Source organism: Pongo pygmaeus, chromosome 8, assembly GCF_028885625.2.
Source record: "Pongo pygmaeus isolate AG05252 chromosome 8, NHGRI_mPonPyg2-v2.0_pri, whole genome shotgun sequence".
Lineage (NCBI taxonomy): Eukaryota > Metazoa > Chordata > Mammalia > Primates > Hominidae > Pongo > Pongo pygmaeus.
This window is the reverse complement of record NC_072381.2, coordinates 102,213,441-102,228,240: the sequence shown is the minus strand read 5'-3', so window position 1 is coordinate 102,228,240 and position 14,800 is coordinate 102,213,441. Positions and strand designations below refer to the sequence as shown.

General features: G+C 35.4%; 1 protein-coding gene across 18 annotated transcripts in view; it reads right to left on the bottom strand.

Moving 5' to 3' along the window:
- Positions 1-14,800, bottom strand: part of LCOR (ligand dependent nuclear receptor corepressor) — a 161,729-nt gene that overhangs the window by 81,575 nt on the left and 65,354 nt on the right. For 16 of the 18 annotated variants that reach the window (XM_054503631.2, XM_054503637.2, XM_063670046.1 and 13 more), the window contains 2 exons: positions 4,036-4,101; positions 3,619-3,698 (listed from right to left, as the gene is read on the bottom strand). The exons of the other annotated variants lie outside the window; for them this stretch is intronic. In XM_054503631.2, the coding sequence (XP_054359606.1) occupies positions 3,619-3,698; positions 4,036-4,101 (146 nt within the window). The remainder of the gene's footprint in view (positions 1-3,618; positions 3,699-4,035; positions 4,102-14,800) is intronic. 18 annotated transcript variants of the gene reach the window in all.

Genomic DNA, 14,800 nt, shown 5'->3' with positions numbered 1-14,800 from the left:
GCCAACATGGTGAAACCCTGTCTCTACTAAAAATACAAAACTTAGCTGGGCATGTTGGTGCACGCCTGTAGTTCCAGCTACTCGGGAGCCTAAGGCATGAGAATCGCTTGAACCCAGGAGGCAGAGGCTGCAGTGAGCCAAGATCATGCCACTGCACTCCAGCCTGGGCAACAGAGCAAGACCCTGTCTCAAAAAAAAAAAAAAAAAGGGAACATGTAAAAATAACTGGCACATAGTAGATGCTCAGAACATGTTAGTTGCCTTTCCCTTACAATTACATTCTCTAACTTCTGCACGATCCTGAAGTGTAGTTCAAAAATTTTTACTAATCTCTAGGTGAATCCCTGTTCTACTTCCCAAAGAGGCTACTTCATATTTTTCACCTATGTATTTTTAAAGGTAAATATAATAATGTATTTGCTTTATCCATTCTACAGATTTAGTATTTACTGAAAATCCAACTAGCTAAAAGTATGCGTAACTGCTGTTTCCCAAATATCAGGTCAATATTTCTAAGTACTTTTCCAAATACTACCTAGATTATCTCACCACGCCAATCTCAAACTCAAGATTCCAATACCATGCTCTATGCTGCCACCTATTGGCTATTACCATATTCTCCAGATAGTTCTTTCTATTTTAGAATCTTAAGCCAGCCTTAAAATGCAAGCCTCAGTCCAACAGATATAATACATTTCCAAAAAACAAAAACAAAAAAAGATTTAATTTCCAGACTCTAGTCCTTCTCAGACAAGATGCTCCAAGTGACTGCAAAGAGTTCCAATATAAACACTTTAAGTCTAACACAACTAAAGAAATACTGTAAATCTGACAATTCACATGATATAGGCTTTCTCTTTTCCTATTTTCCATTACAGATGTATGACTGTCTCCGAAAATAATAAATGCCAAAGACAGGATATAGTATCTAACGGAGAAAAACAGCTTTCCCAGAACCAGCTGAGCTGTCAAATGGAAAAATTATTTCTATTTAGAAAACCAACTAAAAACTGTAGAACTACAAACAGTAAAACAAGTAGTTTTAAGTGCTTCACCATTTCATGACTTTCTCTATCTGTATGTTCTTCTAAAAATATTCACACAAGCCGGGTGTGGTGGCATGTACCTGGAGTCCTAGCTACTTGGAAGGCTGAAGAAGCAGGATCACTTAAGTCCAGCCTGGGCAACACAGTGAGACCCTGTCTCTTAAAAAAAATTCATATAATATTTTACCCTCATACAGCAAAGGAAAACTCTCAATCATATTACAAGAATATACTATATACAACTACCAAGCATAGAATGGCTCTCTTCCTCATCCTAACCTGAAAAAAAAAAATTCGTAACTGTTTCTTCTTTTTATTCTTCAAAAATTCCTATTAAATGGCTTGCTCAATAAAGAGCCACCAGACACACACACACACACACACACACACACACACACACACACACACACACACACACACACACACACATACACAGAGTTTAAAATTATGAACTTCAATTTCACTGGAAGTTTAACTCAAAACAATGTTGCTTTCTTTTCTAGTCTCTCTTTTCGGAGCCAGATTAAATTTTAAAACACCTTCTTCCTCAATTCAACAAAAACAGACCATTCCAAATAGAGCAACAACTTTTTCATGTAGAAAACAAGAAAAAGAAGCCATAAAAGAAGAACATTAAGAAGCACTTAAGTTGGCTATACGTTGGCTTTCAAATTTTAAAGCAACTTGCCAACACAGATAAATAGTGATACAATGGTTATATGCAGGGGTACAAGGAAGCATACAGCATGGTCTGTCTAGTTTTTAGCAGTTGACAATGTAGTCAGGAACAAAAGATTCAAATACGAAAAAGGATGAACAAAATAAGGCAGAATATTAACTGACAAGTAATTGGCACAGATAATATTGACAACAGTGTGAAAGGCTGAAACAGCAATAGAAGCAGAGGAAGGATGGGGCTTAAGAGTAAAAGCAAAGGAATTTCTAGCTATAGAGAAATAGCTTAGTTGAAAGAAAACTGTATAGAAGACTAGTGGGATATCATTAGAAAGAAAAGTGGATTAAAATGTGGAGGGTACTGAGGCACTGTTAGGCTAATGAATCCAGAAGACAATGAGAAAGTCATCAAAGGCTAAGTATAAGGTAACACTTCTACACCATTTGAGGGGTAAGGGTTGGGAGGAGTTTAACCTTGTAGGAATATTTAAGAGACTGAAGAAACTAAGAGAGAACTATAGTAATGATTGTGGAAATGAAAAAAAAAATGAAATTCATTATGAGGGAAAAACTGATAAAATCTGGTCAATGATTTAAGTTAAGAGTGTATAGGGCAGAAGAAGGCCGGGCGCAGTGGCTCACGCCTGTAATCCCAGCACTTTGGGAGGCCGAGGCAGGTGGATCACAAGGTCAGGAGATCGAGACCATCCTGGCTAACACGGTGAAACCCGTCTCTACTAAAAATACAAAAAATTAGCCAGGCAAGGTGGCGGGCGCCTGTAGTCCCAGCTACTTGGAAAGCTGAGGCAGGAGAATGGCGTAAACCCGGGGGGCGGAGCCTGCAGTGAGCAGAGATCGCGCCACTGCACACTCCAGCCTGGGTGACAGAGCGAGATTCTGTCTCCAAAAAAAAAAAAAAAAGAGTGTATAGGGCAGAAGAAAGCATTTCCAAGGCTTTAAAACAGGGAATGGATGTACCATGAAAAAAAAAATGGTAGTAAACCACTATTAATAAATGTTTCCAACAAGTGAAATGTTTTCTAACAAAATTCTGTTTATGTTTAAAACAAAGCAATAAAACAACAAATACACAAAGGTTCAGCCAGTTTATACAATTAAAAATAGTCATGCCCAGATATTATGAATAAGTGTCTTAAAGTAGAAACCATAGTATATCATAAATCTACATGAATTAATAACTGCTTGATCCAGATCTACATTACTGTTCTTTTTGTACTAAAAATAACTCCCATTACTTGAATTACCACGCATTTCATTTTTTAAATAAACACAACAGTTTGAGACTTAATTAATTATTCTGCCTAGTGAACTATATAAATAAAACAATGCATGGGCTGGGCGCGGTGGCTCATGCCTCTAATTTCAGCACTTTGGGAGGCTGAGGCAGGCAGATCACTTGAGGTTAGGAGTTCAAGACCAGCCTGGCCAATATGATAAAACCCTATCTCTACTACAAATACAAAAATTAGCTGGTGTGGTGGCAGGCGCCTGTAATACCAGCTGCTCGGGACTGAGGGAGGAGAATCGCTTGAACCCAGGAGGCAGCGGCTGCAGTGAGCCGAGATCGTGCCATTTCACTCCAGCCTGGGCATCACAGCGAGACTTCGTCTCAAAATAAAAAAAACAAAGCAAAAAAACAAAACAACAACAACAACAATAAATGCATGGTAGGATATAGGTTTCTTAATAGGCTAATCAACAGGATGGAAATAATTTAAACTGCAAAACCCAGGATTACTATCAAACTCTTCATAAGTAAGTATAAAACCATACCTTCCTTTTCCTACAAATCCTCCAACAAAGTAACACAATGTTTTAAAAAATGAAAACTTTAAAATACTACACTAAATAAAAGTTTCACAGGCTTCTTAGTTACCTTTACTTTATCTCTTCTCAAGCAACAGAATAAACAGTTTTCATCAAAAGTCCAATCAGAAATGCTTTCAGGTTCACAGTCTGCAAAAATAGTAACAAATTAATAGTCATAAAAGAGATTTTTTTGGAAAATAAATTAGAATTAATTTCAAAAATATTGTTTAACAAAAACCTAAGTAGTTAGGCCATATTTGTCTTAAAATTTTTAACTCTTAAATTATGAAGTCTTAACTGCTCACTAGTTAATACATTATTCATACATATATTAACAATATCAACTAAACACAAAAAGATGCTTACATTAATATAGCTTTAACCCACATGAAACTGTGAATAAAAAGGAGACTGAGGCTTAAATCACCAAGGTATCATGTATGGCACCAGGAAGAATTTGAAATACCAAAAATATTTTGAATACCTTTAAATAAACTGAGATCTTTTAATAATGCAGGTCCAAACAGCCCTTCAAGAATACTTTCAAACCCTGAAAGGATAAAAACAAAATCCATTACCACAATAATATTCATTCTAGTATTGAATAATCTTTGCATAAAAAAAAAAGATGGTGTTTTCTTCCAGTTCTCAAGGACCCTGGATTACTATTGAAGGGATGCTTAGAAAAAGAGTGTCAATGACAAATCTAAAAGGAGCATTTGCATTTCTGTCAATGATTAACATTCAACACAAATTCTGAGCACATCCAAGAACAAGACCAATGAAGGAATGGAAATTCACAGGTTCTCTCACCATTTTACAAAATCCCAAACACCTCTTTGTACGAACTCTCAGGCTCCATTTTAAAAGGTACTTTTCTCAATGAATGAGTCAAAAACTGCTTCAAAATTTCCACAACTTTCTAAAATAATCTAAACAGCATTTTTCAAAATACCAATTGAGACAACAGATTTTGAGTTAACAGTTTATGAAATCTTTACCGAGAAAAACTACATCACACAAACACAAGGTACAAGACTTTTGTAAAGAAGATATAAGACTTTTAAAAGACTTTTGTAAGTATTTAACATCGCCACAATAACTATGCACTGGTTCCTTTATAAACGTAAACCCCACTGATTGTACATACAAAAAAAAGAGAAAAAAATATACTTGTACACAAATGTTTAAATTATTATGTCCTTCTACCAGTGTGAAAGAAGTAGAAAATGAAAAAATCAAAAACTTTTTTTCTGGCTTATTATCTCAAATACTGATGATCTACTGAATAATTTAAAAATATCTTTGCCATCTTGCAATTTTTTATGGGTCAAGAGAGTAAGAAGGAAGACAAGAGCAGGAATCAGACTGTATCTTTATACAACATACCAGAAATAATAGATTAAAGCAGTAGTTCCCAAAATGTTTGCCATGGACCTCACTGGGAACTCAAATGGTTATTACAAACAAGGAGTCTATGACTCCATATGCACTCTCAGTGTGGCCTCTGGGAAGAAATTAATGTCTTGTGCATTCAGTATACACACTACTTTTCAAATGCATAGGAATATTACTGCAATAAAGTAAATATAAAAAGTGTTACTGAATTCCTAGTAGCTAGGGGCACTGTGTATTTTGCAACATAATCTGTCACCTAGAGGCTTGTGATTTAATTGTTAAAAAGCACTCCCATGCTTAAAAGATAAGGTACCCCGTAATTTAAAATACTATATCCTGCTGGACACATAAGGCCCTCTCACATGTATCAATTCTTGACCTCAAATACAACCACAGAAAAGGATTCAGAAGGTAAGGGGGTAGAAATGATGGCCTCTGAAAATGGTAATTTTGTTTATCTGGCTATAAGAAGAAGATGGTAATGTAAGGGATTTCTTTGCCTTGGTATTAAGCCATAATTTTCAGTAATCTCTAGTTTGTGTTATTTGCACTGTAATTAGAGAGCTGGTTTTTCTATACTATATGATATATCCTAGATTCCAGATTTTTCATTTATTGTTAGGGAGCAATTGTTTTTCAACTCTCTTTAATTCCCATCAAAATTATTCCAAGGACATTAAAAAAATCAAACTACCCACTCAAACAAATGGGAGGTATCTATGTCTGCTTATTATTTACCTACTAAAATTAAAATATACTCCACTAAATTGCTATGGTCCCCTCTCTTCCACACTAGGGACGAAAAAAGGTTGGAGTAGGGCTGTGGGGGTGGGGAGGTAGTGGTAAGAGAAGAAACTGCTAGATACTGCCTATTTTGGCCCTGGAGATCAGATATTTTCAGAACGATCTGACTTAAAAAAATAAATAAATCCCACAGCCTATCTCCAATTCTTAAAGCCCCCCTACCTGCCCTCCCAAAAGAAAATCTGATTTCACAAATAATAAAGTATTTCAACACCTTGCAAGCATCAAATACACACCGCAAATAGCTAAAGGAAATTATTAAGTAGGTCTTATCCTGAAGAGCAAATCTAATATTCTTTCACCTGGGTTTATATAAAATTGTAACAAATTCCAAATTTTCAGGCTGAGCATAAATTCCTGAAAAGGAAAAAAGTAAATATAGCAAGAAATAATGCCAGGAAAGAAAAATGCAAATAAAAGCTTTGGGAGATAAAAATTTTAAAGAACAGAATCTGACATCAGAAAATTGGGCAGAAGATCAATAATACTAACAAAAATTTGAGTCATAAATGAAAAAGCAATGACAAAGAACAAAAGCAAACAAAAAAAATCTGGTCATAAACACAAAGATTTAATCACAACTAATTTTGCTCAAAATAGCAACTGTAAACAAGTCACTCCTCTTTTGCTCATATCTGCAACAATACATTAAACCTGACAAATATTATTGATTAGATACTGTAAAGTCATATTTTGCTACCCTCTGTTCACTGGATGTTAATGCCACTCAGTTTTATTAATACTAAATATTGAATTTAGCAGTTGCATAGCAACAGGGAATGTCTGATGTGCTATGCTTGACATTAACAAAAGGCAAATAAGGGAAGAACAAACATATTCAAAATGTATACCATGATATCACAGAAAAGCCAGAAAGATCAATAACAAAATGCCATGGAAAACTAAATACTGAAAAAGACAGCCATGCCGTTAAGTTCAATCACTAAGGCTTAAAAACTACCTTTACATATCACATAAAGAAAAATTATTTATTTTATCGAAGTTGACTACTTTTGAAAGAATTCCTATCCAACATCACAACTAGTCTCAAGGTTGAGCTGCAGTTTCTTCTTCACTGCAACCTGCACCATGTCTTCAGGCTATTCCTAAAACACTGCTTCAATGATGCCACCACCTCTTCAAAGTTCACACTGGTTAAAGAACAAACCCCAAATTCCAAATTCAGCAATCAAAACTGCTTATAATTTGACCCTACCTACTGTTAACTGGCTTACTTACCAGACCTTTCCTGCTCATTCCTACAGCTCTGGTCAGGATGGTCTTCCGCTGTGTTCAGTGATCATTCCTACCTCCTAATATTTTCTGAAGCCTTTGCATCTCACCTTTGCTAAAATATAGTATCTCTTTCCTTCAAGATAACTCTTCAAATTGTTCAACAAATACATATTCATTTATTCGACATACACTAACTGAGAGTCTATCATCTGCCAGGGACTGTTCAACAGGCAGTGTTGAGCTGACATGTTACCTATCCTCATGAATCTTCAGTTTCCAGTTTTCTCATCCTCAGAATTCTCAGACTGTTGCTTGATTTTAAATAAAAGTCAGTTGCCTAATGTCTTCTCTGCTTTCTGCTATTTACAAAACACTGTCTTTTCAAGTATTTCATAAAATAAAATTTGTCACAGGCTATCTAAACACTATGTTCTCATTTTTCTTTTATTCATTTATGTCTTATCTCCTCAAGGAGAATTAATGCTCCAGGAAGGCTAGGAAGCAATGTTTCTCTTATAGGAACAACGTTTCTCTCATAGGAAGGCTTCACATGCCTGATTAGCTTCTGATTTAATCACACAGCTCTCAAAAACAGAAGATAGAAGACTAAAATCTCCCACAAATTTCCCCCTTCAATCTAAATCACAATCCATTTCCAACGAAAAGGGGGAAAACAGTTTATAAAAAGTAACAGAATAGGAATATATCAAATACAAAGCTAACTAAGGTCAGCAATATAGCTTGTTCTTTTGGAAAAAAATTAACAGAATGAAAAAATGGTTCTTGGGTCTTGGGAACCTCTCCTCTGAGATAACCAGTATAGAGACTAGTAGTTTCAGAGGTGCTGAAGGAAATGTAGGAATATATCAGAAAATGAGCAATTTTTACATCAAGGTCCCCTGGATCTTGTATTCAAGCTTGTACTGAGCTTGGTGCTCAATCTTCAATAAAGTACAATCATGTGCCACACAACGATGTTTTAGTCAAGCATGGACTGCATATACCACGGTAGTCCCATAAAATTATAACGGAGCTGAAAAATTCCTACTGCTTGGTGATTATAGCCATTGTAATGTTGGACTGCAATTATTCCTAAATAAATTTAGTGTAGCCTAAGTGTACAGTACGTATAAGTCTACAGTAGTGTACAGCAACATTCTAGGCCTTCTTGTTCACTTAGCACTTATGCACTGACTCACTCAGAGCAACTTCCAGTCCTGCACTCTCCATTTATGGTAAGTGCCCTATCCACGTGTGACAATTTTTACTGTACCTTTTCTATGTTTAGATACACAAATACTTACCACTGTGTGACAATGATATTGTGTGACAATGGTGGTATTTCCTACAGTATTCAGTATAGTAATATGTTGTACAGGTTTGCAGGCTAGCAGCAACAGGCTATACCAAATAGCCTAGATATGTAGTAGGCTATATTATCTAGGTTTGTGTAAGTATACTTTATGATGTTTGAAAAATGATGAAACTGCCTAAGGATGTGTTTCTCATAATGTATCCCCATTGTTAAGCAACACATGACTGTATTATATTTTACAAAGTATCAGTTCAAAGGTGCTTGCTGGCAATAATAATCAACTAGTGTCCTAATAAAGAAAGAGGGGAATGATATTATCTGGAGTTGTTTGCTTAAAACTCAGGATGTGTGACTTGATGCCACCACCACACTGAGCTTCATACCAAGTCAGTCACTAAGTGAAAGTATTGGGTTGGTGCAATAGTAATTATGGCAATAATTTTAGAGCACTAGATTATACAATCTTTTATATTCTATCCCAGGTAATTAAGGTAATCAATTCTTTTTAACTGACACTCCAACTATCTCAGTATGTTATTAAATCAAAGACCAGATGAACTTCTATAGATAATGAACAGTGACCATTCAGGCTTCTCTTCCCCTTCCTATCCCTGGTGATTCATTTCATTATTAGAGGACTACATTCATTAATAATTCTTCCTCTCCTCCTGAGCACATTCTCCCAGATGATGCACTATGATGAACCCTATTTGTTGGCTCACTTACCACTCTCAGAATTACCCAGCACAAGAACTGATGACAAAACCTAGCCTGATATACCAAAGCCTGATATACTTTAATCACGACTAATGGCCCAAACTGAAACAGAATTAATGAAGACAAAACAGTAGCACTTGAAGACAAATTATAAATAGTATTTTTATTGAGGCCAGGGAGGAATAGTATTTTTTTTTTTTAAAGAGCAAAGAGCTCTGAATAAAAGAGCAGAGAACAAATGCTTGAGGGGAGGAGAAAAACTACTAAAATTACCAAATAGAATTAAGTAGAGAAATACACAGCAAAGTAGTGATTCAGAAAACCAACTTAAGAAATGTCCTACTAACAGTCTGGACAACATGGTAAAACTCCGTCTCTACAAAAAAGTACAAAAAATTAGCCCAGGGTGGTGGCACACACCTGTAGTCCCAACTACCCGGGAAGCTGACGTGGTAAGATCACTTGAACCCAGGAGGTGTAAGGTGCAGTGAGCCGAGATTGCACCACCACACTCCAGCCAGGGCAACAGAGCGAGACCATTGAAAGAAGGTGGACCGACGGATGGACGGAGGAACGGATGGAAGGAAGGAAGGAAGGAAGAAATGGCCTAATATTGTATAGTGAAGTGTCAAAGACACATACATAATGAGAAAAAGATTAGAGATGAGGTGGCCAGACGTGCAATATCTGTAAAACAGGATTTTTAGAACAAGAAAAGGCAAAGAATGAACATTTTAAAAATTTAAATTAAAAGAAAATTTAAAGAAGGAAAAGGAAACAAAAACTTCCTAATGTTGATTACTGACTTGAGTCTTCTTATCTAATGGGCTCCATGAAATACTGGGGCAGCACTAGGGGTTGGAGCGGAAGCTACACATGTAGACTCTCCTGGTAAAATATCTGAATTTCAACAATAAAAATTTACAAGCTCCAAATATGGAAAATATTTCACTTAATTTTACTTAAAATAAGAGAAAAGAGATTTAGACTACCAGTCATTTCACTGGTAAATGTAAATGCTAAACATCTATGGAGAGCTGGGTGTGGTATGTGGTGACACACACCTGTAGTCCCAGTTACTTGGGAAGCTTAAGTGAAGGACTGCTTGAGTCCAGGGGTTCGACCTGGGCAACATGGGGAGACCCCATCTCTTTTTATTTTATTTTATTTTTTTGAGATGGAGTCTCGCTCTGTCGCCCAGGCTGGAGTGCAGTGGCGCGATCTCGGCTCACTGCAAGCTCCGCCTCCCGGGTTCATGTCATTCTGCTACCTCAGCCTCCCGAGTAGCTGGGACTACAGGCGCCCGCCACCATGCCTGACTAATTTTTTGTATTTTTAGTGGAGATGGGGTTTCACTGTGTTAGCCAGGATGGTCTCGATCTCCTGAACTCGTGATCTGCCCGCCTTGGCCTCCCAAAGTGCTGGGATTACAGGTGTGAGCCACTGCGCCCAGCTGACCCCATCTCTAAAAACAGAAAAAAGAAAAAAAAAAAAAAAAAAGCCTACGAAGCAGTGTTTACAAAATTCTAGAGGAAAAATGAAGACAATGTGTTGCTTATGAATATTGATAAAAGACATTTATAGATATTCTCTGATTTGGGAAGTAGAACAGCCATTCACTCTGGGGGGTAAGGGTTACTCAAAGTAGTTCCATTAAGAAAAATATGATTGGGAATAAAGATCTCCTGAAAAGGGAAAAGACTGTTTATATAAAAACTAATGGCAGGCTGCTATAAATACCTTGTCTTTTGATCTCTAATATGTGGTCAGTCTTCATTTTCATACTATTTTTGTTTCTTTTATTCCTTGATCGATCCTATCAGTTTTTTTTTTTTTAGTTTTTTTCTTTGAAAAACCTACTTCGACTTTTTTGTTCTTCTCTATTATATCAATGATTTCATTAAATTTTGCTCTAATTTTTTTCAATTATCCATTTCTTTGCGTTTATTCTATTGCATTTTTGTTTAACTTACAAAAGATTCATTTACTTATTTTCAGGTTTCTTTTTTTAAAAAAAGAATCAAGTATAGGATGATTTAAAAGAACTAAAATTTTAATTATTGTATATTAAGAGGTAATGTGTGATAAACAAAATGTGGTATATCCATACAATGGAATAAAATTATAATATGGATGAATAAGCCTCAAAACACATCGTGTTAGGTGAAAAAAGGACAGAAACAAAAGACCACGTATTATGAGTCCACTGATATAAAATGTACTGAAAAGGCAAATCTATAGATAGAAGAAAGTACATTAGTGGTTTCCTATGGCTGAGTGAAAATGAAAAAATAATTGCAAATGGGCAACACGTTTCTTTTTGTATTAAGGGAAATATTCTAAAATTAGATTGTGGTGATGGTTGCATAATTCTGTGACTATAATAAAAATCGGTGAACTGCACACTTAAAATAGGTGAATTGTAAGGTATGTAAATTATGTCTCAATAAAGCTGTTTACAAAATAGGTACTCTATGCCTGTTTGGTAAAAATTTGTAATGTTTTAAGAATATCTGGCCTATTAGAGCCAGCCTTGTAATTCCAATTTAAAATGTATAATTGAACAGCTGATTTAGACTTATGATTTTAAGCTGAAATTTTACTAAATCTGCATCCTGTATAAGAATACTCACAAAACTTAAGAATGTTTATATTTACAATTTTAAATTATTAGATTTACAAGATTTATTTAAGTATCTAAGGTTTTATTAAATCAATATTTAGAGAAAATAAATTTAATTTATACTTACAGATTTAAATGTTTTAAGAAGTTAAATTAAGATATTTATCAAAAGTTTGTTAAAATTAGTTACAGAATAAGATCTGTATTTAGAGAGAACAAGGTTTTAAGTTTATAAATTTAAATAAAGTGAACATTTAAAAATCAAAAATCAAAGTAACTATGCATTACCTTTTCTATTCACAAAGCCATCAAGAATATTATTTTTTAAATCTCACATTTAATAAGAATTAATCAAGTGTTTACATAGAGCTCAGCAGTGTGGGGATACAGGGGTTATGTTTAAAAATATGCCCTGCCATTAAGACATTTATAATTCTAGTCAAGGAGTCAAAATTAACATGCTTTCCCACTACTACGCAGATACTTAAAACTCTCCAATCCTTTATTTCTTGCCCTAAGACCAAATTTCTAATTTCCTACTTCATATTATCACCAAAATCTCCTAAATACCTAAAAATGCCCACCAAATCAAAATCATTTTACTCCTTTCCTTCATCTCAATCACAGATTCCTTCTATATTCTGTATTCATTACTAAGAAAATGGCATCACGAACACCTTCCCCCCAAGTTATTCAGGTTAAATAGAGACCTCGGTTAGTCCCAATTCCATTCTTTCCATAAATCACCAAGTATTCCGGTCATTGAGTCCTATTCATTTTACTTCAGAAAGATTCCTCCCAATCTGTTCTCTCTTTTCCATCCCTAAATTCAGGTTTTCACTATTTTTTATCTTAACAATTATAATAAATGTCACTCATGTTGATAATAATCACAGTTATCATTAACTGCACCCTTATTTGGTATCAGGCAAGCACTATAGCAGGTGCTTCATGCCCGTAACAAAATCTTCAAAGGAATACTGTAAAACAAGTACTATTACTACCTAGAATGTGTAAAACAAAACAAAACAACCCTGAAAATCAAAGCAGCTAATTCGTTCCAAACTGCAAAAGCCAATACCTAGATTTAAAACCATTCCTGTGAATTCTAAAGCCCAGGCTCTTTTCATTTCATCACACCACCTGTTAATAACATCTCTTAATTTTTAATTTATCTTAGTATTCTCCCACACCACCATCTCTACCACCAGAATCCACCCTTCATGCTGCTGCTAAACATCATCCTTTCTAGGTTTTAAAAACATTTGATAGCTTTCCACTGACAACAGTGAAGATTTCAATTTCTGGATGCCACACATGATCATTACAGGATCTGATCCCAAATTATCTTTTCAGTCTCTCCTGCTACCATATTCTGTATACATACACTATGCTCTGGCCATACTGATCAGTCACAACACATACTGTCAATGCTTCCATGCCACTTGAGCACAATATGTCCTCAGCCTACAATGTTCTTCCTGCAACCCTCAATCTAATTCTAAGGTATCCCCCATCTCACCCCATAAGCCCCAGGCAAAGTTAGGAACATCCTCATCAGTACTCAAGTTGTACTACTTATATACCTTTTTTTGGTGTTTAATCCGCTAGATTTTCAGCAAAGAATTGGAGTTTATTCATCTTTTAACATCATCCTATACTTTAAACTACCATCCTAAAGTAAGTACTCAATAAATATTTGTTGGATGACTGCAAACACACTCTTTTTAATTCCTACATCATTATAATTAACTGAGAGATTGGAGATTTTACAAGGACTCTGTTATATGTGTCAGGCACACTAAAGACTTGAAAAAATAGAAATAAACAAAACAGAAGGGTAATAGGTATCTGACCAAAAAAAAAAAAAAAAAAAAGATGGCTTTCTGCTCCAGCTCAACTAAGTTCTCTGTATCTATGGACTAAAACCAGAACATAATTAAGGGCTCTCTTTGCTGGCCCACAAACAGAGGGCAGCAAACTTTTTTTGTGGAAAGCTGTAATCATAGTGAACATAGAAATAAAATAAAAAAGATAAAGTCCTGAAAAACAACGGTATTAATACATTAAGGAGGGAAAAGAAAGATATACTGAGTAGTCAGAACATTATCAGAATACAGTATTTACATACATAATGCCATAAACGAGATTCAAAGGTATTAAATAAGTTACCAAAATCACAGAGGTAGTGAGTAGCTAGGTCAGATTAAGTCTTTGGAAATCCAGGGGCAGTTGTGTTTCATTTTTTCTAGTATATCAAACTGTCTAGGTTAATTATGCTTAGAAAGAAACCATTTAAATGCAAATCTGAGGTTGATCAGGAATGAGTCAATTACATCAGTTCACAATCCATATGCCACAATCCCTTTGAAGACCTCTGTCATTACAAGGTCAGTAAATTCATATGAGCACTGTTTGTAAATCAAATAAAAATGTGCTTGCATATACAGCCACTAACTACTCTTTTTTAACACATCCTGCTACAAACTATAAAATACGTATTCATTTAAAAAGCATTACTGAATTCGTAATATCTTTTTTACATCACATTTTTTCTCAAAGATACCAAAACTACAAATTACAGGTAAGCATTCTTTTGGGTTTTTTTGCTTTTCTTTCTTTCTCTCTCTCTCTCTCATATTCCTTGGGAATAATGGAGTTAACTAAGTAAAAACAAAATTATAAGCTGAATGATTTCGTTCACTTTAGGTAAAATGGAAATTTCTATAGTTGAAAGAACAGAGATAAAAACTAAACTTTGAAAGTTCTTAGGGTTGGAAAGGTGGGAGTTCCTTTTCTATCCCTTCCCATCCTCTCCCTATTCCTTTGTCCATTTACTCTCTTCTTTCCAGAGTTAGCCTCAACCTAGACCTAGCATGCTTGTGGGAGCTTTATACTATTAGGAGATTCATTTATTAACTTCAGTGTGTGGATCTCAATAACTCTAGATTGTTTTAAAATTACTTTGGGCCGAGTATCATGGCTCACGTCTATAATCCCAGCACTTTGGAAGGTCAAGGCGGGTGGATCACCTGAGGTCAGGAGTTCAAGACCAGCCTGGCCAACATGGTCTCTACTAAAAATACAAAAATTAGCTAGGCTTCATGGCGTGTGCCTGTAGTCCCAGCTACTCGGGAGGCTGAGGCGGGAGAATCG